The 25287-nt window shown below is 50.0% G+C and overlaps 1 protein-coding gene across 3 annotated transcripts in view; it reads left to right on the top strand.

Moving 5' to 3' along the window:
• WWC1 (WW and C2 domain containing 1) overlaps positions 1 to 25287 on the top strand; it is a 154169-nt gene that overhangs the window by 97599 nt on the left and 31283 nt on the right. For all 3 annotated transcript variants that reach the window (XR_004349208.1, XM_032626785.1, XM_032626784.1), the window contains exons 4-11: positions 1498 to 1574; positions 3090 to 3169; positions 9110 to 9239; positions 10610 to 10756; positions 11970 to 12043; positions 15615 to 15857; positions 21630 to 21719; positions 22530 to 23065. Coding sequence is in view for 2 of the 3 variants with exons in the window: in XM_032626785.1 (XP_032482676.1) it covers positions 1498 to 1574; positions 3090 to 3169; positions 9110 to 9239; positions 10610 to 10756; positions 11970 to 12043; positions 15615 to 15857; positions 21630 to 21719; positions 22530 to 23065 (1377 nt within the window). In the remaining variant the exon portion in view is untranslated. The remainder of the gene's footprint in view (positions 1 to 1497; positions 1575 to 3089; positions 3170 to 9109; positions 9240 to 10609; positions 10757 to 11969; positions 12044 to 15614; positions 15858 to 21629; positions 21720 to 22529; positions 23066 to 25287) is intronic.

Genomic DNA, 25287 nt, shown 5'->3' with positions numbered 1-25287 from the left:
CAAAGAGCAGAGCAGCATCCCCTTCATGACTGTCCCTTCTACCTCCAGACACTGAAAATTGCTAGCAATCTCCAAATAAGCCTCTGTAGCCTCAGAAAAATCCAGGTCCCAGCAGGTGATGTTAAGTGGAAAGGGGAGGTGATGAAATTGCTCAGACTATGGGATTAAGGACTTGGGAGGAACGCTTCTCTGGCCTGTCTCCCAAGAATGACTGTCCCTTTCCTGCACAGTGGGGCTGTGTTTACCTTAAAGACACAGTGACTCTTCCATGGAGCCGATTTTCCTCTTCACATCAGCAGGTAGAAAGCTCAGAGCCAGGTCTGTGGCCGCCGGTCAGAAAGTGGGACCTCATGGTATGCAGTGAGCCCTAATCTCATGCCACTGGCTTCCTCACTTTCATTGTCCCTTGTCTCATTTTCCTTACTTTAAATGGATCACTCTGTTGTGTCCATTTTTGTAAGCCTTAAAATCCTTTATCAAGACACAAAGAAATACTACTTTTAAAACGCAGTAAGATTACGGCTAAAGGCATACCTCATCGACACTTCACAGATTGTGGTTTTTACAAACTGAAGGTTTGTGGCAACCCGGCGTTGTCAGATGATGGTTAGCATTCTTTAGCAATAAAGTATTTTTTAATTAAGATATGCACTTTTTTAAGGCATAATGCTATTGCACACTTAATAGACTGCAGTATAGTGTAAACATAGATCTTTTAGGCACTGGAAAACAAAAAAATTCGTGTGACTCGCTTCATTGCAATAATCACTTTATTGCGATAATCGCTTTATTACGGTGGTCTGGAATCCAACCCATAGTATCTCTGAGGTATGACTGTACATGATAGAACTGTAGATAAACGTTGGATGGTAACTTGGAGAGAAGGTAATTGTATTAGGGTGATAGCGTTACAGGTAATTTATTTTCCTTTTCAAATGTACATTAATATTGTAAAGTGCAATAAATATTTTTAGTAATTCCTTCTGATTAAAAATTGTATGTTTGTGTTAGAAAATGTAGCAAAGACAGAAAAATACAAAGATGAAAATGAATGTTATTCATCATTCAAATCTCTCTAGATAGCAGTATTATCTTTTTGCTATATTTCTCTCTGGTCTTTTTCCAGATGTGTGTGTGTGTGTGTGTGTGTGTGTGTGTGTGTGTGTGTGTGTGTGTGTGTTTGTTAACTGTGTATATTTTACAAATTTAACTTATTCCTTCTTTGTGGTTTTTTGTAAATTATTTTTATATAACAGTAAGTTTTGGACATTTCCCAAATGTTCAGTATCCTTCAGCACCATCGTTTTAAATCACTTAAGTTGTATAGTCCCCGTTTTATATGTGTACCGTATTTATTTGACAAATTCCCCTTTGTTGGACATTCAGGTTGCTCGCTAATAGTCATTCCTTTCTGGGTTTACCTAGATGGCCAAATAAGCCAACTTGACCAAAATGTGTTTCTTCTATAGATTTTTTTTTTTTTCTTTTTCCTTGCAGTGGTCTCCGGTTCGTCATCCAGCTCTAAGTATGACCCTGAGATCCTGAAGGCTGAAATTGCCACAGCAAAATCCCGGGTAGGTCCTCTTGGCTTATACTATTGATGGGGGTCACTGAGGCAGCCTTAGGCTACTAGCCCACCCGCAAGACCAGAGGAGATGCTTCAACCAGGCGGTGGCAGCCAGTGCTGACTAACAAGCTTCTAAATAATGACAGTAGTAGCAGTAGTAGCCATCGTTTCTGTAATAGTAATGGTAATAGCAGCCACCCTTTCTCAAGCACTCACTCTATACCAGGAGTAGCCCTAAATGCTGCATGAGTTCTACCTCGTGCTCTTGAGACAGCCCCACGAAGTAGCCACTGCCAATATCTGCATTTTGAAGATGAGCCGACAGTGGCTTGTGGGGGCGGGGAGGGACTAAGTAACTTGCCCAAGGTCACAGGGACTCAAGGCTTACTTTAAAGTTTTTAGTGTAAGGAGCTATTTTGCTGGGACTTCCCTGGCAGCCCAGTGGTTACGACTTCGCCTTCCAATGCAGGTGGCCGGGGTTTGATCCCTAGGTGGGGAGCTAAGATCCCACATGCCTAGCGGCCGAGAAACCGAAAACATAAAACAGAAGCAATGTTGTAACAAATTCAACGAAGACTTTAAAAGTGGTCCACATCAAAAAGATCTTAAAAAAAAAAAAAAAAAAGATGCTGTCTTGCTAACCACTGCTTATTCTGCAGTACTGTATTTGCTTACTTCCTGATTACCTTAGGGGGAGAGGTATTTTTATTCCCCCTTTACTGATGTGGAAACAGAGGATCAGCAGTTAAACGACTTGCTCAAGGTGAAGTCAGTGTTGTGAACACTGGTTTAGTGCACCTTCACATAGGTCCTACAAATTCAGATGCCTGCAAGAACACATGAAAGGGGGGCGGGGGCTGGCAGTGAGGCAGTAGGGAGTAGTGGGGACTGTGTAGCCTAGGGGGTGGGCCCTGTCTAAAGGAATAGTGGAATTTCAGCCCTACGCTCTTATGGCCATGCTGGAACGTAGGCTCTACATTGGCAGATCTTCCAGCATTTTTAGAAAAGAACTGTATATCTAGGCCAAGTATATGAAACATCTCAATATTTAATCATTAGCAACTAATTTTTAAAAATTCAATAGCACTGCAAGCCAAACAAAGCAATCCTGCAGGCTGAAGCTGGCTCCCTGGCCGTGTCTTGCCTGTAAAGTTACCACGTTGCCTCTTACCTCCATGCAGTAGCATATCCAGTGCCTGCCTTAAGTAATGCACGACCCAGGAAATTGCTGTTCTCCTCATCTGTCAGAATAGGAAGGGGCGGCTCACAGAGGTGAGGTGGCACGAGAGAGGTTAGCCAGCTCCTGTCCGCTTCCTGTTTCTCTGGCGCAAGGGCGGCTAGGAATGACCTGCAGGACAGCTGGACTGGGATGCCAACCGAATGCGCAGCTGCTGACACCCAGGCAACATCAGCGAGGGGGGCCCGAGGGATGTTGACCTGAGTCATTATGCAGGGGCAGTGGGGGACTCTGGATTGATACCAACCTCTGACCCAGCCCCGTGTGTGGTCTTCTGCCATCCAGGTTAACAAGCTGAAGAGAGAGATGGCTCACCTCCAACAGGAGCTACAGTTCAAAGAGCGTGGCTTTCAGACACTGAAGAAGTAAGTCCACCCTGCAGTGTGGGGCATGGGGATTGCCCCCAAGCCGTGCTCCCCTCCTGTCCTCTCTGTCCCCCTCCCCTGCAGTCTCTCTCCGTCCTCCTCGAAATGGGGCTCTCTAATCATTCGATTCCAGTTCTATTCCACTGGCATTTACTGTCACCCAGCATTGAGGTTTGAAAAGAGAAAAGGGGAATCATTTCAGACCACCTGGTTCTCATCGTCCTCTGAATTCCCGAAGCCGTTAAAGTCTGTTCCGTTCAGTTGAGTTTTGCCAGCCGGTCAGAGAAACAAGCATCGTTGGGCATTTCTGTGCAGCAGTCTCATCCCCTCCAGTAGCTCCGGGAGAATCTGATACGCACACGAACAAAACCGCCTCTTTCCATGGCCCCTAAAAGTGAGCAACGACTTCAGCTAGTGAGCTCCCCAGAAGGAACAAGGATCTCTTCCACAACAAACGAATTATTAGGAGAGTGGGCACCATGCCGTGCATGCTGTGCTTTATGGGTGACTGCAGGGGTTTCCAGAACTTTGACCAAATGTAATTTTCACTTTTAGAAGCTGACTTGCAGCCAAGCAAGATACAGCTCTGTTGTTGCCTTAGAGAAGATGTCTTCATTGTCACTCTCATGATCATACTAGCTAAGATTTGTTGAGCAGATACTCTGTGCCAGGGAGGACTTTCAGTGTTTCTGCACAGGTGACCTCATCACAACTCTATAAGCAGTGCTCTTTTAGCTGACCCCATTGTATAGATGGGGATAATGGGGCACATAGTCAGTGCCCCTAAGAGTTAGCTTATTGTCATTGTTAACCAGGGGGATCATCGAGACTTGTGCATTGAGTCATGTTCAGTACATCTGATGGGCTTATGGGATGGTCATTACAGAGGTGCCTGGTAGCCCTCGTGGAAGCTCCAAGGAGTACAGCCAGTAGGTTTCTCTGTTCTAAGGGACATCCACTTGGATTCCCAGAGAGGCCACCTCTGTACAGACAGCAGCTTCTGTAGACACTTGCTGTTTCACTCTCCCTGACTGTACCTTTTTTTTTTTTTTTTTTTTTTTTTTTTTTTTTTGCTGTACGCGGGCCTCTCACTGTTGTGGCCTCTCCCGTTGCAGAGCACAGGCTCCGGACGCGCAGGCTCAGCGGCCATGGCTCACGGGCCCAGCCGCTCCGCGGCATCTGGGATCCTCCCGCACTGGGGCACGAACCCGTGTCCCCTGCATCGGCAGGCGGACTCTCAACCACTGCGCCACCAGGGAAGCCCTGACTGTACCTTTACCTCATTCCCTGGACCTAAGTCCACTCTTCACCCCTCTGTGGCCACAGCCCCGAGCCTTTGGGTGTCTGTCTCCAAGTCCAATTAATCGAGCAAACTGTGACCACCAGTCGAGGGGCCGGTTTGTTCTTATTCACATCTCCCCACTCCCCAAACCCCACCCCACCCCTCCCCCACCCGGGTGAGTTATCACAACTATCCCAGAACACAGGGTAGAAGGAAGTATGGCTTTGGATTATAGATTGTGTAGAGTACCTTTTTGTGTTCTATATTATGGCTTTGTGTTTATATATTTGTGTTTATGTAGATATATGTTATTTCGGTAGGTATATATACATATACCAATCCCGTCTCCCAAACCGGGTCCTAGTCTCATTAGGACAAGGGGCCGTGCTTTATGCTTCTTCGTAATCATCAGTGGTGCCAAGGACAGTTGAGGGCAGTCCTGTGACTTCAGAAAATTCCTTAGTGGAGCAGCTTCTGAGCACATAGTTTAAGGGCTACTCCCTCTCAGCGCAGGTGCCCTTCCCTTTCCTCTCCCGCCTCCCCACTCCCCACTCTGGGATCCTCTGGAGCTTTGATTAAAACACTTCCCATTATCCTCCACAAACCTGTTTTACCACTTTGTCACCCTGCAGCAGCATTGAAAATTCTTATTGCTTGGTAAGCTGACGCTGAAACCCCGAAGACAAGCCTCCTTTCTTTCCCCTTCCCTCGCCCGCCCGTTTGATATGGGGCCCAGATAAGACTGCATCGCTGCTCTGGCTACCCACACTCCTGGCCGGAAGCCGGCCCCCGTGTTCACTGTGGAAGAAGTGAAACCATTCTGCTTTAATGGGCACCTTGGCAGAGAGGGTTAGGGATGTCGCCGCAAGGGACAGATGGCCTAGGTTCAAATCTCAGTTCCCTGGGAACGTGGAAAAGTGGCTTAACCCCCTTGAGCTCCTGTTTCTTTATCTGAAAAATAAGTTATTGTAAACATTGAATTGGAAAATCCACATGGAGCGCGTGACTCTGCCTGGCACATAGGGAGAGCCCAGTGAGCGGAAGAGGGTTGGTGACCTCTAGCTACTTGCCTGCCTGCGCTTAGGAAGGAACTCAGATGAACTCTGCGTCCTCCCTGGGCTCGAGGCCACGCTGGGTATGTGCTTGTGTACCAGTCTCCTCGTCTCTGCTCCCTTTAAGAGCAGTTTTTATTCCGCCTCACTGATGGGGCTGAAAATAGACCCGTGAGACCCCCTAGCTTGGGAGCGTCAGAGCTTGGTTTGGAACCCGGGACTCTTGGATTTTGAAGCTCGTGGGTTAATACCTCCCTTCCTGGTATCGTCCCAGATAACCCCCTCCCCAGACCCAGAAGACATCAGGCCCCTTACCCTCTCGCTTGGGACCCTTTTCAGTGTCTAGTGGGGGATGACCCAGTCACTTCGTGGCCTCCTCTCTTTTCAGAACCTGGGGGAAGCTGAAACTCATCCCTTTGTTCACTTCATGGTCAGCAAACCCAGTTCTAAAAAGCAAAAAGGTGGCTGAGGATTGAAGCATACCTTGTAGAGGAGCCTGAAAAGAAAAGTCAAGCCCCAAGCTTGGGATTTGGCCCTGTCAGCTGCCCTGAGCCCTCATCAACAGGGAAGTCTAGGCCCACCAGCCCTGTGGGAGGAGGAGGGCAGGACAGCATCTTTCTGCATGTCCCCAGGGCCACCCTGCCCAGGTGAGGGTTGTCTGGACAAGTCCCAGAGGAGTCGGCCGCCGTCAGAGCCTTCGCCTTGCGTCTCTGTGGCTGCCCTGTGGCTGCCGGGTGTGTGAATCTCCCAAGTGCTGCGAGAAAGGACAGCTGTGTAATTTGGAAATCCTAAAACACACCCTCTCCTTACCACCAACCACGCAACTTTTCTTTCCCTTAAAAAAAAAAAAAAAAAAAAAAAGATTCATTCACTGGGTGCATAATGGTAACCCTTTGTTCTCCTCCCCCGCTCCCCAGTCCTAAGAGTGTTCCTTCTCCCAGCTACTCTCTGGAGCCAAATTCCAGAGGCTGGGTTGCTAAGGCCGCCGAGAGCCATCAGGTAGAAGGTGCCTGAGGAGCCTGAGGCCCGGCAGACAGACCACATCTGTCCCTTCCTGAGGATTCAAAGCCACCCTCCCCCAGTTGGCAGAGGACAGCCGGGCACAAACCCTTCCCCAGAGCCCCCAGCCCTGTTCAAGCAAACCGCGTCTCCCCTGCACCACTTTCCCATTTGGGGCAGGGCCACCTCCGGTCCCAGACACTCGGCTCTGCTGGGAAAAAGCTCCCTGTAGACTAATTTTTCAAACTAAATCTGAGACCAGTCTTCGCCGACCGGGCAGGCTTGCCCAGGCCCAAGTCCCCGAAAGGGACAGACAGGCTATTTTTAGTGGGAAGACATAACTGGGGCTTTGTCTTCCCAGCACGGAGGAGGCTGAAATAACGGAAGGGGGAGGGCCGAGCTGAGACCGCATCTTCCCCCCACCCCCTACCAACCCACTCCCCTGCTCACAGGCCCCCGACAATGAGGCCAGGATGGCAACCTGTGATTCCCCAGTCAGGTTATTTTTAGCCCAGGACACTTTGGCCTCTAGCAGGAAACCAGAAAGGAATGCCTATGAGTGGTTTCTCATCCTGAAATAATGGGTTTGTGGTGTTCCCGTAGACTGTAAAACTTCCTTTTCTTCCCCGGGAACTGAAACCGCGGCCCTAGGCTTTGATGAAAGTGTGAAGCAGTTAAATTTTCTCTCTGCCCTTCAGAACCTTTTCCACAGCACAGCCCTCCTTCCCCAGAGGGCTGGGCTCCCCACCACCTCTGATTTGTCTGACCTTCAGAAAACGACACCGTTACCCTTCGCTTTTTTACTCCTATCGTCCCCCATCAGAAGGAACCTGTGTGTAGGGCCTGGATCAGCTGGGAAGCTCCCAAGGATGGAAGTATTCTAACTCCTCACATTTGCCTGGTACTCCCTAGTTCCCCACCTGATGTTCCATCCTTATCCCATTTGTCATTTCCTCACAGCTCTGTGAACACGGGCCGGGCAAGATGACATTATCCAGGTTTTCTCAGAGGAGGAAACTGAGGCTCCATGTGCGTGAGGGCCATGCCCAAGGTCACACTACTAAGTGGTAGGGCTGGGAGTTCTGCATCCTTCTAACCTTTCCTTCCCTGTGGCCATTAACGAGAGGAGCAAAGTCATCCCTGTGGTTCTCACCAGGGATGACTTTGCTCCTCTCCCGCAAGAGACATGAGGTAAAGGATGGAGACATTTTCGGTTGTCAGAACTCAAGGTCAGGATGCTGCCAGCATCTAGTGGGCAGACACCAGGGGTGCTACCGAACAGCCTACAACGCACAGGACAGCCCGACAACAAAGAAGAGTCTAGCCCCAAGAATCCTGAGGTTAAGAGAGCCAGATTAAAGGACATGAAGAGATGTTCAACGTTGCAAAACATCGGGAAATGCAAATCAAAGACCACAATGAGCTATTACTTCACACCTGTCAGAATGGCTACCATCAAAAAGAACACAAATAACAAATGTTGGTGAGGATGTGGAGAAAAGGGAACCCCTCCTACACTGTCGGTAGGAATGTAAATTGGTGCAGCCACTGTAGAAAACAGTACGGAGATTTCTCAGAAAACTAAAAACAGAACTACCATATGACTCAGCAATTCCACCCCTGGGTATATATCCAAAAAACACTAATTCAAAAAGATACATGTACCCCAACGTTCATAGCAGCATTACTTACAATTGTTGAGGTGTGGAAGCAACCTAAGTGTCTGTCAACAGATGAATGGATAAAGAACATGTGGTATATATACTGTATACAATGGAATACTACTCAGCCATGAAAAAGAATGGAATCTTGCCATTTGCAGCAACATGGATGGACTTGGACGGCATTATCCTAAGTGAAATAAGTCAGACAGAGAAAGACAAATACTGTGTGATATCACTTACATGTGGAATCTAAAAAATACAACAAACTAGTGAATAAAACAAAAAGAAGCTGACTCACAGGTATAGAGAACAAACTAGTGGTTACCAGTGGGGAGAGGGGAGGGGGAAGGGGCAGTATAGAGGTAGGGAGATAAAAGGGTTATTATGGGATTATATGAAATCATGTGGGTGAAACTTTTGAAAATTATCAGGTACTACAGAATTTAAAGAATCTTTCATTCAATAAATAAAGTAAAATAAAACAAAATAACGTTAAGGGGGGGAAGAAAAGGACTGTTCCATGCCAGATACTAAAACTACACAAACATATCAAGCCTGTCGGATCAAGTCTAGGACATTACCACATAAATTATTAATTATAGCACAACATACTGAGTGCAGTGTCACAGCTATGCACAGCGTGTTATGAGAACACCTAGCCCAGCCTTGGAGGACTCAAAGATGTAATCAGGGAAGGCTTCCTGTAAGAGTTGACTTCAAGAATGGTGTTGCTTCTGCAGCCCCACACTATGGCACATTTGCAGTTTGACAGGAACCTTCTGTGCCTTATCCAATAGGCAGGACCTGGGGAAGAAGGGTATGCAGGGAAGAGAGGAGACTTCTTCCAGGACTGAAGCACTATGGTCTATGCTTTTCTTCTGGGGAAACCCCATCCCTCGCCCTACCTCTGTCTGTCTGACCTTTCCTGTTGACTGTCTCCTAGAATCGATAAGAAAATGTCTGACGCTCAGGGCAGCTACAAGCTGGACGAAGCGCAGGCTGTCCTGAGAGAAACGAAAGCCATCAAAAAGGCCATCACCTGTGGAGAAAAGGAAAAGCAAGATCTCATTAAGGTACGAGAGTTCCCAGTGATGTGGGCCCCACCCCAGTGTCTCCTGAGCACCTTCCTATGCCAGGACTCATGTGGGCTGTTGCCACATGCTGCAAGATCTGTGAGTTCTCCTCACTAGTTCTCTTGGGCTGTTAGTCTCATTTTTATAGAGGAGGAAATGGAGGTTCAGAAGCATGAAGTGACTTGCCTAAGGTCACACAGCTAGTGTCAATGGCAGAGCTGGAACAGGAGCCCTCTGGTCTAGTCTAAAGGCCACCTCCTTGCCACTAGCTTTAGCCATCTGGCTTATTTTGCACAGAACCAAATGGAGGGAGGTGGTTTCAACATTACCTCGACATCAAAATGTAGCATCTTTATAAGCATTTCATTTCATGTTCCATCTCTGTGCTGGGAAGTGACAAAGGATGACAGATAGGATTTAATATCTCTCAGGCAGTAGTGCCAAGCACTGTGCCTCACTTATCCCTTACATCAGTGCTAGGTTATCTCCACCATACAGCAAAAGACTGCACAGATCAGAGAGTAAGTGGTAGAGCCAAGATTCAAACCCATGGACGACTGACTCAGAAGCCCATTCTCTTAACCCCTGTACATCCCACCTACCCTCAAAGGAACTGCCTCCTTGACCTCTGAGATATTCTGTTTTCATTCCCATCGGCAGATGAGCAGTCAAGCTCAGAGACACTGTAAATGAGTTGGTGAAGGAAGCTTTGCACTCTGTGAGAAACAGAATAATTTCATAGCTCCTGCCCAGGACTGCAGCCCAGTGACAAGACATTAGCAGACAGGGAGGCATGCTCCGATCGTGTTTAGCAGTCAAGAGTACCAGGCCGGATAGACCAAAACCAAATCCTGGTTCTGTCAGTTGCCAGCTTCTCCCTGTAACAACTCCCTCGTGGATAAAATGGGGCATAATCATAGGTTACTCCTCGCAGGACCGTGGTTAGGATTAAATCAGATCATGGTAGAGCTGACAGTTACTGAGTATTGACTGAACTAGTGCTTTACACTGGTCATCTCGTTTAATCAATATGATAGCCCTGTGAGATAGGACCCGTGATTATTCCCATTTTGCAGGAGAGGAAACTGAGGCACAGAGAGCTTCATCAACAAGCTCAGACCACCCAGCTAGGAAGTAGCAGAGCAGGGCGGGGTTCCAGCTCAGTCCGTGTGTCTCCAGGGCCAGTGTCCACACTGGTTGACCCCATGTAAAGGGCCTGGCCCAGTGCTTGGTACCTACTCACTAGTAGCTCTTTACAGGCTACGTGGGATGTCTAGGGGGAGCGTGGGTTCCTAGTAGATTCATAGAGAGTGACAGGCCCAGAGCTCCCTCCCAGGAGGGTGCGTCGCCAACCCTGCCCTCCGTTCCAGAGCCTCGCCATGCTGAAGGACGGCTTCCACACCGACAGAGGGTCTCACTCTGACCTGTGGTCCAGCAGCAGCTCTCTGGAGAGTTCCGGTTTCCCGCTGCCGAAACAGTACCTGGATGTGAGCTCCCAGACGGACATCTCAGGAAGTGTGAGTAGACGGGCGTGTGCTGCTGTGGGCCCCCAAGGGACAGAGTACCCTTCTTGTTACTCACCTGAGGAGCTGGCTGGTGAATGTCTATGGGCCTGGCTGCTAACTCAGCCCTCTGGAGCTCTGTTCTCTTGCAGACCTCCTGGCCCCCGGATGACATGAGATGATGATGTGGAGAAAAAAGCCAGCACTGACTCCCTGGCCACGTGAATGCATCTCTAGATGCTGCACAGAAAGTATGTCTGAAGGACCAGGCGTCTTTCTCTGGTTTCCTTCGTGCTAATTTGCAGCGCCATTCTGTTGTTCTTTCACCAGCTGGGAAGCAGGATATTTCCCTCCTGTTCACCCCAAAACAATGCATACAGCTTTCAGACAGCTGCTTGCCTCCCAGTTCAAAAGCTCAGCCCAGTCCGAGTAATGAATAGTGCAAGTGCTGTCCCAGACGTCGCTCCTGATACACTTAGAGCAGGACTGACCCACGGCAATCCATAACTTTGAAGAGCTTTTGTTTTCCTAGAGCAGGTGACACTGAATGAACCAGCCTCCATGGCTAAATGCTATTCTGTCTGGTCTCTATAGTCGCGGTCCCACTTGTGAGGAGAAGCTGTGTTCACGTCTGATGGGGTGAGCCTTGTAGCTTCTTGCCACTCCCGACAGAGCGTGGCATGGCAAACGGGGCTGCGCTCTCCTTCCCCACACCACCCATGTGTCCAGCTACAAGCCACCTGTGGGCCGAAGTATTTGTGAAGGAACTGTGTGCCTTCTTCCAAGTTCTGGGACCTTCCTCTCACTCACTCAGTGTTGCACTCCTGACTGCAGGCTCCCTGAGTGTCTGGTGGGCCCCCTCCGCAGCACGCCCAGAATGGCCATCTTGTGTATTTGCTGTCCATGTTTCCTCCTGACCAGCTGTCCGCCATGCTTCTGGTGCTTGAATGGGCTCCAAGCCATTTGGGGCTGCAAGACGATATTCTGGGCCCTCGGCTTCTCTTCTAGAAGTGTTAAATGTCTGAGTTTGGGGCTCTTCCTGTGCCTTAAGGAAAGAAAGTGTTTTTCCCCTAACTAGCTTCCCTGCAATTCACACAGCCAGCTCAGTAATTGGGGACTAATTTTAGCTACTTCCCACACAAGCTGTCAAGTCTCTCATGAGCTCCTGAAACCCAGCTCAGCACTGGCCACAATAGCCATGTAATTCCCGACTCGTTCTTTCCTCCAGTTGGGCACCAGCAGCAACAATCAGTTGGCGGAGAAGGTGAGATTGCGCCTTCGATATGAAGAGGCTAAGAGAAGGTAACTAGAGGCTGGGGTCTGGGGGTAGGATGGCCCCAACAATGATAACTACCATTGTAGAGTGTCTGCTCTGTGCCCGCTTTTTACACATCTCATCATGTTTAATCCTCACAAAGATTGTGAAGGTATTATCATCTTCATACTTTAATCCTCTCTGAAACTCAGGAAATGACTCAACCAGGGACACTTAGCTGGATGAAGAATGGAACTATGCTTTGAACCATACTTTAAACCTCAAAGCCTCGTAATCTTTCCACTTGCCCGCCTGAAAATCAACCTCTAAAATCAAGGTTTACCAACAATCGTACAAGTAGTTTGGTGTGAAGGAGCACAGCTGGGGTTTCAGCAACAGGCTAAAAAGACTACGGATACTACCCACTTCAGTGTCTCCTGCCCAACTGGGAACAAGCTGTGTTTTTAAACTGTGTAGACACCAGGGACTTCAGATGTTCTGTGGCTTCACAGAATCCTAAGCAGCTGGGTTCCACTGCCACAAATAAAATTAAAATAGTAATCAAAGCTGACATTTTTAGAGCATCTGTAACGGTCCACGCAATGTGGACAGGAATCTGATAGAAACTATTCAATAGAAGATGCAAAAAAGGAAATTTTTTGGTTATTGAACTCCAAAGTGCTGCAGTAACTAGCTTCAGGCACAACTGGATCCAGGGATTCAAATGATGTTACATAGACTCAAACACTCTCCTTTTCTTAGCCCTGCTTGCCTTTGTGTTGACAGACTTTCCTGTCAAAGCAGAAAGATGAGCCCCAGCAATTCTAGGCTTACATACTACCAGGTTAGAAACCCCAGGGGACCTACCTTTCACAACTGTTTTAACACACTTTGGGTTTGAAACTCACTGGGTTTTCTGGGAGAACCAATCATTATTGCAGGGTGGGAGGAATAAGAATTCTGTGAAGGTCCAAGCATGGGTCACATGCACGACTCTGGGAAGGGGACTGAGGTCAGCTTTGTGGGAACCAAGTGGCTTGAAAGTACGGGAGGACTGATTTCCCAAAGAAAATTTGGAATATTGTTAACAAAAGAAGGAGAAATTGGATACAGTTCAGGTGGGAAGAAACACATCCTGTGCACTATTTCAGCTCCCCCTAGAGGTCCAGCAAAACAGCACGATTTCTACGTTTGGACAACCACTTCTTGTCCCCTCTGAAGGCGACCACTCTGAACCCTGGATCTGTTCCAGTTTGCTGGAATGCCTATCTTAGATGATCTGTTATGGAGAAATGAAAGGACTGAAATCTTCCCTTTGGGGTTGAGCCATTAAACTTCTCATCACAGAGCTTCCTGGCTCGTCCTTTATCCAGCTTTGTGCCTCCCCCTTCACCCAAAGGTAGTTGAGCACATTATTGACTGTGGGATTTTTGCAGAAACTAATGCCTGTGGCCGTAATACATCTCCGGTCAAAAATGTGTCAAGTATACAGAATAGAGCAGCCTGCTGAATGGGAAAGCAGAGGCTGCAGGTCTTGAAGCAGGGAGGGCAAGTGGCTATATAACGCAAGGTCTGATCATTGTATGCCAAGTTTTGTCACATGTGTGTTTCTTGGCAGTGAGTCTAGCCGATTTCATCAGATTCTCCTAAGGATGTATGGCTAAAAGTTTAGGGATCACTGGCATAAGGAAATCGCCGCCAGAAAGTACATCCAAGAAAGCATCTATTACCCCTTCAATGTCCCGTGTGTAGTGGAGCCCCTGCCAGACCTGGCCATACCACTCTATCCTTGAAGCAGCTGGATGGATAACAGCAGCTACAGAGTTATCCCAAAGCCAGTTTTGATGGATTGCCGTATATGTGAATATGGAATTTAAATTAATTAACTCTGAGAATCCCTGCTGAGACACTTGGCTGGGGAATGAGCACATGTAGATGTGTTTCTCTGTATGGAATTTTCACTACACAGCATGGAGATCTTGTCCCGAACAGTGTTTTGAGTTTGGTCACATTGTTTGCAGATAAGATTGAACTGTGACGTCCCTGGTGGTGCAGTGGTTGGGAGTCCGCCTGCCAATGCAGGGGACGCGGGTTCGATCCCTGGTCCAGGAGGATCCCACATGCCGCAGCACAGCTAAGCCCGTGCGTCACAATTACTGAGCCTGTGCTCTAGAGCCCGCGTGCCTAGAGCCTGTGCTCCGCAACAAGAGAATCCACCGCAATGAGAAGCCTGCGCACCGCACCGAAGAGTAGCCCCCACTGCCCGCAACTAGAGAGAGCCTGCGCACAGCAACAAAGACCCAACGCAGCAAATTATTTATTTATTTAATTATTTATTTAATTTTAAAAAAGATTTAACTGAGGGTCCAGAGGTCAGGGACCTCAGCAGATACTGACCACGTTTATGACCTGCAGTCTTAGGTGAGCCATATCCTCTCTGGCCATCTGTCCAACAGGGTTACCACCAGGTCCTATCCACCCTTTAGGGATGGGGTGAGGCTAGGACAGTGATAGCTAAAAGCACTTTGCAAAGACTAAATCCTAAAGGATCACATGATTGCTTTTAAATATTTGAAGCGATACTCTTAGCAATACTATGAATCTTAATTTGATTCAACAATAATCATACCTAATGTCTATGTAGCACTTGGCATTATATAAAGAGCTCTTAATGATATGTTTTCACTTGGTCCTCATAACCCACCTTGCAGGTGCCATCGTTATTCCCATCTTACAGATGAGGATACTATGTCTCAAAGCAGTGAAGGGCTCCCAACTCCTTCCTGTAACACTTACTAAGGGCCTGCAGTGTACCAGGCACTGTGCTAGAAGCTTGTGTTACCTAAATGATTTCTTAAGAAGGTCAGAGCCAAGACTCCAACCCAAAGCCTCTGACCTCTGACCTCAAATCCTCAGCTGTTCGCAGGGTATTGCCGCCACTTTCTAGATTGAGAACACAAGGTTAGCCATGGCAGTATTTGCCGTGGTCGTAGTGGGCCCAGACGCACTGAACACATAAGTGCTCATTTTCACAGCAATTCTGAAGGAGGAGTAACTGTTTTCTTATATACAAGGCTCAGGGAGTGTGCCCAACATTACACACCTAAGAAGCAGTGAAACCAGGGAATAAGCACAGTGGCAGCAGAAACATCCACTGTGTGCTTGTTTAGCATGAAATGTTGTGCTCAGACATTTTACGAATTATGTCATAAAACCTTCAGCCGTTACCCTACAAGGAAGGAAGTTTTGTTATTCCCTTCAGAGAGACGAAGAGACTTGCCCAAGGTCACCTAGCTAGTGGTAGGAGGCTATTGCCTGGTGACGAATCCACCTCTACTCGATCAGGCTTCATGTCCCTGCGGGCAAGGACACTGCCTCTACCCTGTCCCTGCAGAGCCTACTCACGGTTGGCACATGGTAGGCACCGCATACGTTTGTTAGATAAAAATCTGTTCCGTGAGACCACACACTGATTCAAAGGAAGTCAGTCACTGTCAAAGAGGATGCTCTGAGAACAGCATGGCCTCCTTGGACCATGTAACCTTGGAAACACAGTCTGTCACGCTGCTCCTGCATTGCCCTGGGCGCACCAGTCACGCTCACCCTCTTGGCCCGCAGGATCGCCAACCTGAAGATCCAGCTGGCCAAGCTCGACAGCGAGGCCTGGCCGGGAGTGCTCGACTCCGAGAGGGACCGGCTGATCCTCATCAACGAGAAGGAGGAGCTGCTGAAGGAGATGCGCTTCATCAGCCCCCGGAAGTGGACCCAGGGGGAGGTGGAGCAGCTGGAGATGGCCCGGAAGCGGCTGGAGAAGGACCTACAGGCGGCCCGGGACACCCAGAGCAAGGCGCTGACCGAGAGGTGGGGCTGGGCTGGGGGCCGGGAGGCCGGGGCCCTACCCTCGCTGCCGGTCCGTCCTCCGGCCCCCAGCGGGGTGGGGAGAGGTGACGGGGACAACCTGGGGCTCCTGGGCTCCAGCCCGAGGACACTCAGTTTAAAGAGCTCACCGCTTTCCGAAGTAGCGAATCTGGGGAAGCGACTCAGCATCCAGCTACCCCAGAACTTTACACAGGGAATCGCATTACCAAAACAATCTGCTTACCTGCAGGTTTTCAAAAATTATCTTCTAAGATAAACTCTATGTAATTTAGAGCAGTCGTTCTCCAACTTTGTGACAGTGATTCACGTTGTATTATTATCTCATAGACAACAGTTTCACAAAGCAGTGCATAGTCTTTCTCTGTGTGACAGCCCTGTGATATTTTCTTTTATGTTGCATTTCTTTTCATGCTGGTCATGACCCACTAAATTGATTTCACCACGTGCTAACAAATTGCAATTTGCAGTTTGAAATACACTGGTTGAGATGGGGGTCACGAACTGAGATGTTTATAGGAGTCAAGCAGGTGATATAAATGCCAGAGGCCCACCTGGCCGTGGGCCATGTTAGACTGGAAGGTACAGACCCCACTTGTCTAAAGCAGGCGCCGTGTGCAGCCAGTGGAGGTGCAGGCCCCAGGCTGCCAGAGGCCCCCAGATTTCAAGAAAAGAGTTGTTTGGATTTTTTTTTTTTTAATATTGGCAACTAATCCAAAAAATTTTTTAAATACCATGAGGGCTAAATCAGCTTCATCTGTGGGCTTGATTTAACCTGAAAGCCACTGGTTTCCATTCTCCGGTTGAAGCCTTATAAACAGACTTTACTTCCTTCAGTGTCTTACCAGCCTCCACACCCACATTGCACAGAGCACAACTCCGTGTTCACAGTGGGTCCTACAATCCCCAGTTTCTCATGCATTCATTCATTCTGTCCATCAGCCCGTTGTTTATTCATTCATTCGTGTAAGAAACGTCTTGTTGCACATATTTTGTGTGCAAGGCAATTTGGAGGATTCAGAAATGAACAAGTCACGATCCCTGCCCTGATACCCTTAACATCTATTCAGTTATTTTCACTTGTTTTTTTGGCAGCAGACTTTATTGAACAAGGCCCCTGCCCTTAAGGAGCTGGAGTTGAAGATGGTGATTTTCAAACTTTGTTGGGGGAGAGGGATGAGCAAGGGAGTTCTTCTTTCCAGTGAAATCAGAAGCAGGAGCCCAGTTTATAAAGCAGATAAACTTGTCTGGGCCCAGTGGCAGCAGGCCAGGCATCCTAGGTGCCTGGCTGTGCTCCTTGCATCACCCCATGATGGGTCCTAAGATGCCTTCAGGGAGCCTCCCGAGTGCTAAGGAGCGCTGCTTGCAATCCCACCCTAGTAACTGAGTAAGCTCTATTTGCACATGGTGGGCTGCCAGACGGGTCACGTTGACCAGCCTCTTACTGGCCTCTTGTAACCACACCACACAGTCCATTGACTGGTCAATGGTGGGGAATCTCTCCCCACCAAGCCCTTGTCAGAACTACTACCAGGGATGTGTCACTTTCCTCTCCTTTGTCTTCCCCTGGGAGGGGTGGCTGATCAGCACTGACCTCCCACCAGGCAGGTGGGAGAGGGAGGAGGAGAGGGCTTCAGTATTTGGTGCTTTGTAACCCTAGGAAGCACCTTCTAGAATTCTCTCTTAGCGCCAACACTTTGTCCTGCTTTCCCCAAGGCTGTCTGTGCACCTTGGGGACAAGGCCTGTGTCTAGACACCTTTGTACCTTTAGTGTTAGTTGAATGCATAAATGGTTCGCCAGCCCGGGCAGACCCTTACAGGCCTCTGTATGCATCTCCTGATCTGTCTACCAGTCCTCTGGGCCCCTGACCCTGCAGCCATCACTGGAAAGCCCTTAGCTTTTCATTATGCTCACAGCCGGCAGCTGAAGAGAACAGATCCCTGGCAACCTTACTCCTTGTTGGGTCAGTAGAGATACCCTTCCCACCACCTACCTTGTGCAAGTCATTGACCAATATGGACTTCAATGGCCTAATAGGAAAAAAAAACAGGATAATTACATTGAATACTTATATATTCTGAAGGCAGGTGGTTGGACCAGATTGTGAATTGAGGCTCTTCTCTGCTATCATAATTTTGGTTTCTCGAAACTAGGATTGGATATTCTCTTAGAGACCCCTATACTACATGCAAAATGTACCATTAAGTACCAGACTCTGTAAGCTGTATCATCTCATTTAAACCTCCCAGCAACCCTGAGGTTAATCTCCATTTCATAGTTGTGGAAACTGCGGCTCACCCAACATCACCAAATGGCAGAGCTGGGATCACAACCCAGGCTTGCTGGCTCTGGAGCTCATGCTTGCCTTAGTCTCCTGCCCACTTAGAAGGTCTTTTATTATTGCCTTCAGCCCCGTCTTTCAAAGGTCTGATTGCTCCCCTGGAACAGTGAGTTCACACGGCCAGTCCAGGGAAGCCAGAACCTCCACGCCATGGCAGCTGCTGAGCAGGTGTCTCAAGGTCCCAGAGGGCAAGGTCCCCTGGGGGTCATGCAGAGAGAAGCCAGGGGGCACGTGGGCAGGAAGAGGCGAGAGCCTTGGGAAGGACAGGGACAGGGCTGACGGCTGTGAGCCTCCTGCACGAAAGAGAGGAGAAAGCCCACCCAGCCGTCTTCGTCCGTGTTCAGCTATCTGCCTCTGGCCCCCTGTTTGTCTGTGTTCATCCCTCTGACTCTCTTGTTCTCTCTCTCTAGGTTTCTTTCTCTTTTTGCTTCTCGAGCTCCTCTCTCTCTTCTCTCTCTCTGTCTCTCAGCATGGGAGTATTAGACTCGTCACCTCACACAACAGCCTCTCTGTTCAAGGTGCCTTTGAGAAGGCCAGGAAGAGATACATCCAGGAAGAGCACACCACGGGGCCTACCAAACCCCAGTGTCGAATCAATCAGAAGCACAGACATCCCCCCAGGACTCCCCGTCCTGCATGCTGCTTCCTCCTCCCTCCCCAGGGGCCCTCCCCAGCACTCCTGAGAGCTGCAGTGCCTGTTAGAGTGCGGACTCCCTGCCCCCACCCCAGGGACCAATTCCCCAGGCCTGAGATGGAGCCCAGGCTCTTGCATTTTTAACCAGTACCCCAGGGACTGAGTCGCAGCTTGTGGGGGTTCCAGCCCCCCCTCCTGGGTCCTCTGCCTGCTTCCGCGCTTGATGTGTTCTTGGCCTCCCGGCATGTGCCAGGCATCACATGCAAACACCGTATGGCCAGTGAAGCCCAATACCTGTAGGAGGCCGCCTCGGCATCTGTGTGTGGCTGCTGGTAGCTACACCCCTGTGCTCAGGAGGTCAAGGCCATCTGGCTCCCGGTCCCCTCAGCCTCCTGTTGGGGCTCTACTGGGGACCAGCACTTACTGCCAGAGCACATCTCCGTGGTCTCCTCCCAGGGGAGAGGAAAACAAAGGTGGAAATGGTGGCCCAGGCTGCGCCTTGACCCCAGACCTCACACCCTTTCAAGGTCTTGCTCTCATGAAGGGTCAGATTCCATAGTCGTGTCCATTGCGCTGAAAACTGGGATTTTGTTCCATAGTCATGTCCATTGCGCTGAAAACCGGGATTTTGTTCATTATGGGCTCCATCTGCCAGCCCCCCTAGTCCTGGGCAGGACTCTGGAAAAACAGGGCTGGGGACTGAGCTGGCCAAGAACCATGCCGAGGCCGCGGCTCCTGTGGTCTTTTCTGAAATTTCACAAGGCCAGTTCCCCAGTGACTGGTCCTGCCCCTCCCTTATCACTTTGCAGTTGTGTCTCAAGCAAGCTCTGGTCTTCACGGCAGGACCTGTGTGGGAGGCCTTGGGCGTGTCAGTGGAGGCATGGCGTGGTTAGGTTTTTCCATGGAAATGAACTCTTCCTCCCAGGCCCCAGGCTGGGTTGGCTGTGCTCTGGGAGCAATGAGTCAGTCATTCCTCCTGCAGCGGGATGGCATAAGGGGATAAGATGCCAACGGTGGGACATATCTGTCCAGGGGAGATTTAACATCCAGGTCTCTCAGCAGAGCAAATGAGCTTTCCCTCCCATCAACTGGGGAAAAGTCTTCCATTCAGCAGTAACTTTCCAAGCACATCCGTGTGGTGGGCGCCATGCTAGGGGCTGAGAGAGTGAGGCGCAGTTCCTGCCTTACAGTCCCCAGCCAGTGCAGCAGCTCAGAAACCTTACTGTGCCTAAAAGTCACCTGGAATAGGGAATAAAGATGCAGATTCCAGGGAATTCCCTGGCGGTCCAGTGGTTAGGACCTGGCACTTGCACTGCCGGGGCCCGGGTTCAATCTCTGGTTGGAGAACTCAGATCCTGGAAGCTGCACAGCGTGGCCAAAAAAAAAAAAAGATGCAGATTCCTGAGCCCTGCCCCTAGACTTTCTGATTCAGTAGATCTAAGTAGAATTCAGGGATGTGCATTTAATAAGCACACCTCCCCTCCTGGTGGGGGAGCTCTGTGGGCCACAGACAGAGAGCCACTAATCTAGTGGATGCAGGAGAGCAGCCCAAGTCATGAGTGGGGCTTGGAGCTCCTTCCCGTCAGATCCAAGGAGCAGCACCCTCTCTGGAGCCCACCCAAGCTGCCCCCGTGGGGAATTTCAGGAGAAACTGGGGGCTGAGCAGAGTCTATATCCAGCCATCCCTTCTAAACTCAAGGGTTTTGCCTTCAGGAAGGGAGCTGCTGAATTGGGCTCTGGTGTGGGCATGCCTGGGTGCAGGCCTTAGCTCTCGGGTTCTGACTCTGTCACGCTCACCTGGATCCTCCCCAGGCTCTCTGGAACCACTGCCTTCAGCTCCTTGGCTGACTATTGCCCATCCATTCAGCCTTGGGATGACAGACTCAGAGCTCAGTCCTGGACCCTGCTTTTTTTTTCTTTCTATATTTTACCTTAAGATGGTGCATTCATTTGTTAGGGCTGCTAAATCAAAGTTCCACAAACTGGATGACTTAAACAATGGTAATTTATTTCCTCACAGTCCTGGAAGCCACAAGTCCAAGGACAAGGTGTTGGCAGGGTTGTTTCTCCTGAGATCTCTCTCCTTGGCCTGTGGATGGCCATCTACACATGGTCATCTTACCATGTGTTCACTTGGTCTTCTCTCTCTGCATGTCTGTACACAGCGTAGGGAGGGATGGTTGGGTGGATTCCTAATTCTGCCAGTAACTCTCTAGCTTTAAGTAAACGATTTAGCTCTAAGAGCCTCAGTTTTCTCGTATATAAAGTGGTTAAAAAAAAAAAAAATTCTTGGGCTTCCCTGGTGGCGCAGTGGTTGAGAGTCCACCTGCCGATGCAGGGGACACAGGTTCGTGCCCCGGTCCGGGAAGGTCCCACATGCCACGGAGCGGCTGGGCCCGTGAGCCGTGACTGCTGGGCCTGCGCGCCCGGAGCCTGTGCTCCGCAGCGGGAGAGGCCATGACAGTGAGAGGCCTGCGTACCGCAAAAAAAAAAAAAAATCTTACTATGCAGGGTTATTGTGCAAATGATTTAAGGCAATGTTATAAGTTTCCTAGTCAGCCCCTGGTATATAGCAGGTGATGCATATAGCAGTTAGTATAGGATTATACGTAGACGCCATACCTCTCCAAACATCATAATATAATGCCTCCAGGAAGTTCTTGTGTGTGCGTCTGTGGGTCTGTGCGTTCATCTCCATGAGCCCATGCCTGTGATTCCTCTTATGGGCAGATGGAGGCGGGTTCCCTCTGAGCTCCCCACTCATGCCTTCTCTCCCTTCAGGTTGAAGTTAAACAGTAAGAGGAACCAGCTGGTGAGAGAGCTTGAGGAAGCCACCCGGCAGGTAGCAGCTCTGCACTGCCAGCTGAAAAGGTGAGTAGTAGGCAGTGGGGTGAGTGCTCCCCTGGGCACGGCCATATGCAGGCGTCCCGAGGCAGCCCAGCCCAGCTTCTGCCCTTCACGTGTCCTCCGTGGCCTGAGCGTGCCCGTTTAGAAGCACAGCAGGCAGACGGATGATCTGGGGGACTCGCACTGGGCCTGGTGTGGCTGGGGGCAGGGCCCTTCACCTCCCCAGACCACAGCCTCCTTGGTCCTCTGACAACACAACAGAAGGCCCCAGTTGGGTGCTAGTGTGTCTCGTTCACGTCCCTCCAGCCCACTTGCACAACGCAGAGAGGGTAGGCCTCAGGCTGGGGCCTCGGTGGGCAACGTGGCTGGAATTTTATCCCAACATTCTGTTTTCATCAAATATTTTTAACAGTTGACAGTGCTTTTCAAATTACACTTAGGATGTAACGTTTCCTTTTCCAGAAAACTATATTAACGTGTAAAAAGTGAGTTGAGTTGAAGGAAAATATTAAGCAGCATTATTTGGGGTTGGATTCAGATATGGAGAAATACGAAAATGGAATGCCGCTGGTGGAGGTTTGAGAAACAGAGATATTGAGGAGAAAGTGGACTTTTAAGGCAGCTGGCTTGGGTTCGAATCCCAGCTCTGCCAGCTCGTGATTATGTGGCCTTCTCGGGATATCCTCTTTAGTGAGATGGGGATGCGTGGTCCGCCCTGGAGACTGTCAAGAGGGTCTGATGAGATGTTGCATTCTCAGTGCACGTGGTGCTTTTCGGGGGAAGTTCGGGGCGGCCCACCCATTCTGTGTCCTCGCCTTCCCTCCCCTGCCCCAGCCTCTCTGGCAGCATGCAGAGCCTGTCCTCGGGCAGCAGCCCCGGATCCCTCACGTCCAGCCGGGGCTCCCTGGCCGCCTCTAGCCTGGACTCCTCCACCTCGGCCAGCTTCACCGACCTCTACTATGACCCCTTCGAACAGCTGGACTCGGAACTACAGAGCAAGGTGGAATTCCTGCTCCTGGAGGGGGCCACGGGCTTCCGGCCCTCGGGCTGCATCACCACCATCCACGAGGACGAGGTGGCCAAGACCCAGAAGGCAGAGGGAGGCGGCCGCCTGCAGGCCCTGCGCTCCTTGTCCGGCACTCCAAAGTCCATGAGCTCCCTGTCCCCCCGTTCCTCGCTCTCCTCCCCATCCCCGCCCTGCTCCCCTCTCATTGCTGACCCCCTTTTGGCTGGAGACGCCTTCCTGAGCAACCTGGAGTTTGAAGACCCTGAGCTGAGTGCCACTCTTTGCGAACTAAGCCTTGGCAACAGCACCCGGGAGAGGTACCGGCTGGAGGAACCCGGAACAGAGGGCAAGCTGCTGGGCCAAGGTACAGGGCACCACATCCGGAGGGCGGGAGCCTCCAGGAGAGAGGAGGGTGGGAATTGTGCTCGGGTCTGAGTTCCAGACCCCAGTGATAATTATGGGCAATGTGGTTTTGGTTTTTTTTAATTATTTTATTTTTGGCTGCATTGAGTCTACGTTGCTGCGCGGGCTTTCTCTAATTGCGGTGAGCGGGGGCTACTCTTTGTTGTGGTGCCCGGGCTTCTCATTGCAGTGGCTTCTCTTGTGGCAGAGCACGGGCTCTAGGTGAGTGGGCTTCAGTACTTGTGGCATGTGGCCTCAGTAGTTGTGGCTCGCAGGCTCTAGAGAGCAGGCCCAGTAGTTGTGGCACACGGGCTTAGTTGCTCCGCAGCATGTGGGATATTCCCCGACCAGGGCTCAAACCCGTGTCCACTGCATTGGCAGGCGGATTCTTAACCACTGCACCACCAGGGAAGCCCCTATGGGCAACATTTACTGACTGCTTTCTATGTGCCAGATCGTTACATGGTATATTGATTTATTTATTCATTCAGTAGGTATTTATTATGTGTTTACTATGGTCTAGGTCTTGAGCGAAGTGTTTTCCATGGTGGGTTCATTCAGGCAACAGATATTAAGTACCTCCTGAAACTAAATGCCAGGTCCTGTGCTAATGGGTGTACATGGATTCATTCATTCTTTCATTCAACTGATATGCCATGTGGGTTAGTCACAAGGATACAGCGTGGAGGACTGACAAGGTCCTGGTTCCCGTGAAGCCTACATGCAAATGAAGGCACAGACAATAACTGTACAAGCAGACCAATAAAAGTGCTAGGAAGAAAATAAAACAGGGCAGGGCTTCCCTGGTGGCGCAGTGGTTGAGAGTCCGCCTGCCGATGCAGGGGACGCGGGTTTGTGCCCCGGTCTGGGAAGATCCCACATGTCGCGGACCAGCTGGGCCCGTGAGCCATGGCTGCTGAGCCTGCGCGTCCGGAGCCTGTGCTCCGCAACGGGAGAGGCCACAACAGTGAGAGGCCCGCGTACCACAAAAAAAATAAATAAATAAAACAGGGCATGTGATGGCGCCTTTCAGGTTGGGTTAGGGCTGCCAGTTCAGATTGGGTGGTGAAGGAAGGCGACACGTGAGCGGAGCCTTGAGCAGTGAGAGGGAGCCAGCCTTGGGAGAAGCAAGAGCAAAGTCTCTGAGGCTGGAGCAAGGGGCTGCAGGAGGGACCAGAGGGAGGAGATCACCAACAAGGCAGAGAATTGGGCAGAGTACGGGTTGTGTAAGGTAAGGAGTTTACGTTTTACCCTCATTGCAGCAAGGATCCGTGTGACTGTTTGAAGCCAGGGAATGATAGGACTCCCATTCTGCATGGGGTCAGAAAAGAGCATTATGGTGTGGACTGAGATTCAGGTCGGAAGCTGATGATGACAGCTAAGATTTATTACAAGAAAAATCTTTATCTTTAGCAGCAACCACATAATAAATTATAATAGTTAAAATTCATTGGGGTGCATTATGTGGTGAGCAATGTGCTTTATATGATGAAATAGGTTAATTCCATTATACCCATTTCACAGATGAGGAAACAGAGGTTCAGAGAGGTGCTTCCCCAGCAGGTGGGGAAGCAGGGTTTGGAATCTGGATGTTTCTGACCCCAGAGCCCAACCTCTTTATCATCATGCTCCCCTTAGGACATGAGGCAGCTCTGTGTATTCATTCCTAAGACACTCCTGGTGCTTGCTGATGCCATCATGCCTATGGTATGAAGGTCAGGACTGAGCAGGGTGATTTATCAAGTTCAGGTGTGCGAGATAACAGGCACCGTTAGGCATACTTACTCACATAAGCCTCACAACACCACTATGAGGTGGGGGCTATTATTATCCTCCTCTTACAGACTGAAAGGAATGAGACTCAGCAAGGTTAAGTGACTTGTCCAAGGTCATTGTCACTGCTGTGAAGCGGTAGAGTCAGGACTGGCTCTAGGACCACCTGCCCAGAACCCACAGTGAGCCATGTGCCAGCTCTGTCGGCAAAGGGTTCCTGGTCCTGGCTCCCGTGAGGCCAGCTAGAAGCTCAAGCCACTTCAGCCGTCAGCTCCAGGAATGGGTGGGAGGGCTGCCGCTGCACCCAGAGCTATCAGTTCCTTCGTGTGCAAGGGCCGGTGGGAGCAAGGGGGAAACCATGAGATTTCCCAGTTAATTAAAGGCTCTGCTGGGTGCGTGCCAGTCGCTTCC

This window comes from Phocoena sinus, chromosome 3 (genome assembly GCF_008692025.1).
Source record: "Phocoena sinus isolate mPhoSin1 chromosome 3, mPhoSin1.pri, whole genome shotgun sequence".
NCBI classification, from domain to species: domain Eukaryota; kingdom Metazoa; phylum Chordata; class Mammalia; order Artiodactyla; family Phocoenidae; genus Phocoena; species Phocoena sinus.
The sequence above is the reverse complement of the archived record's forward strand: the minus strand, read 5'-3'. Positions and strand labels throughout refer to the sequence as shown.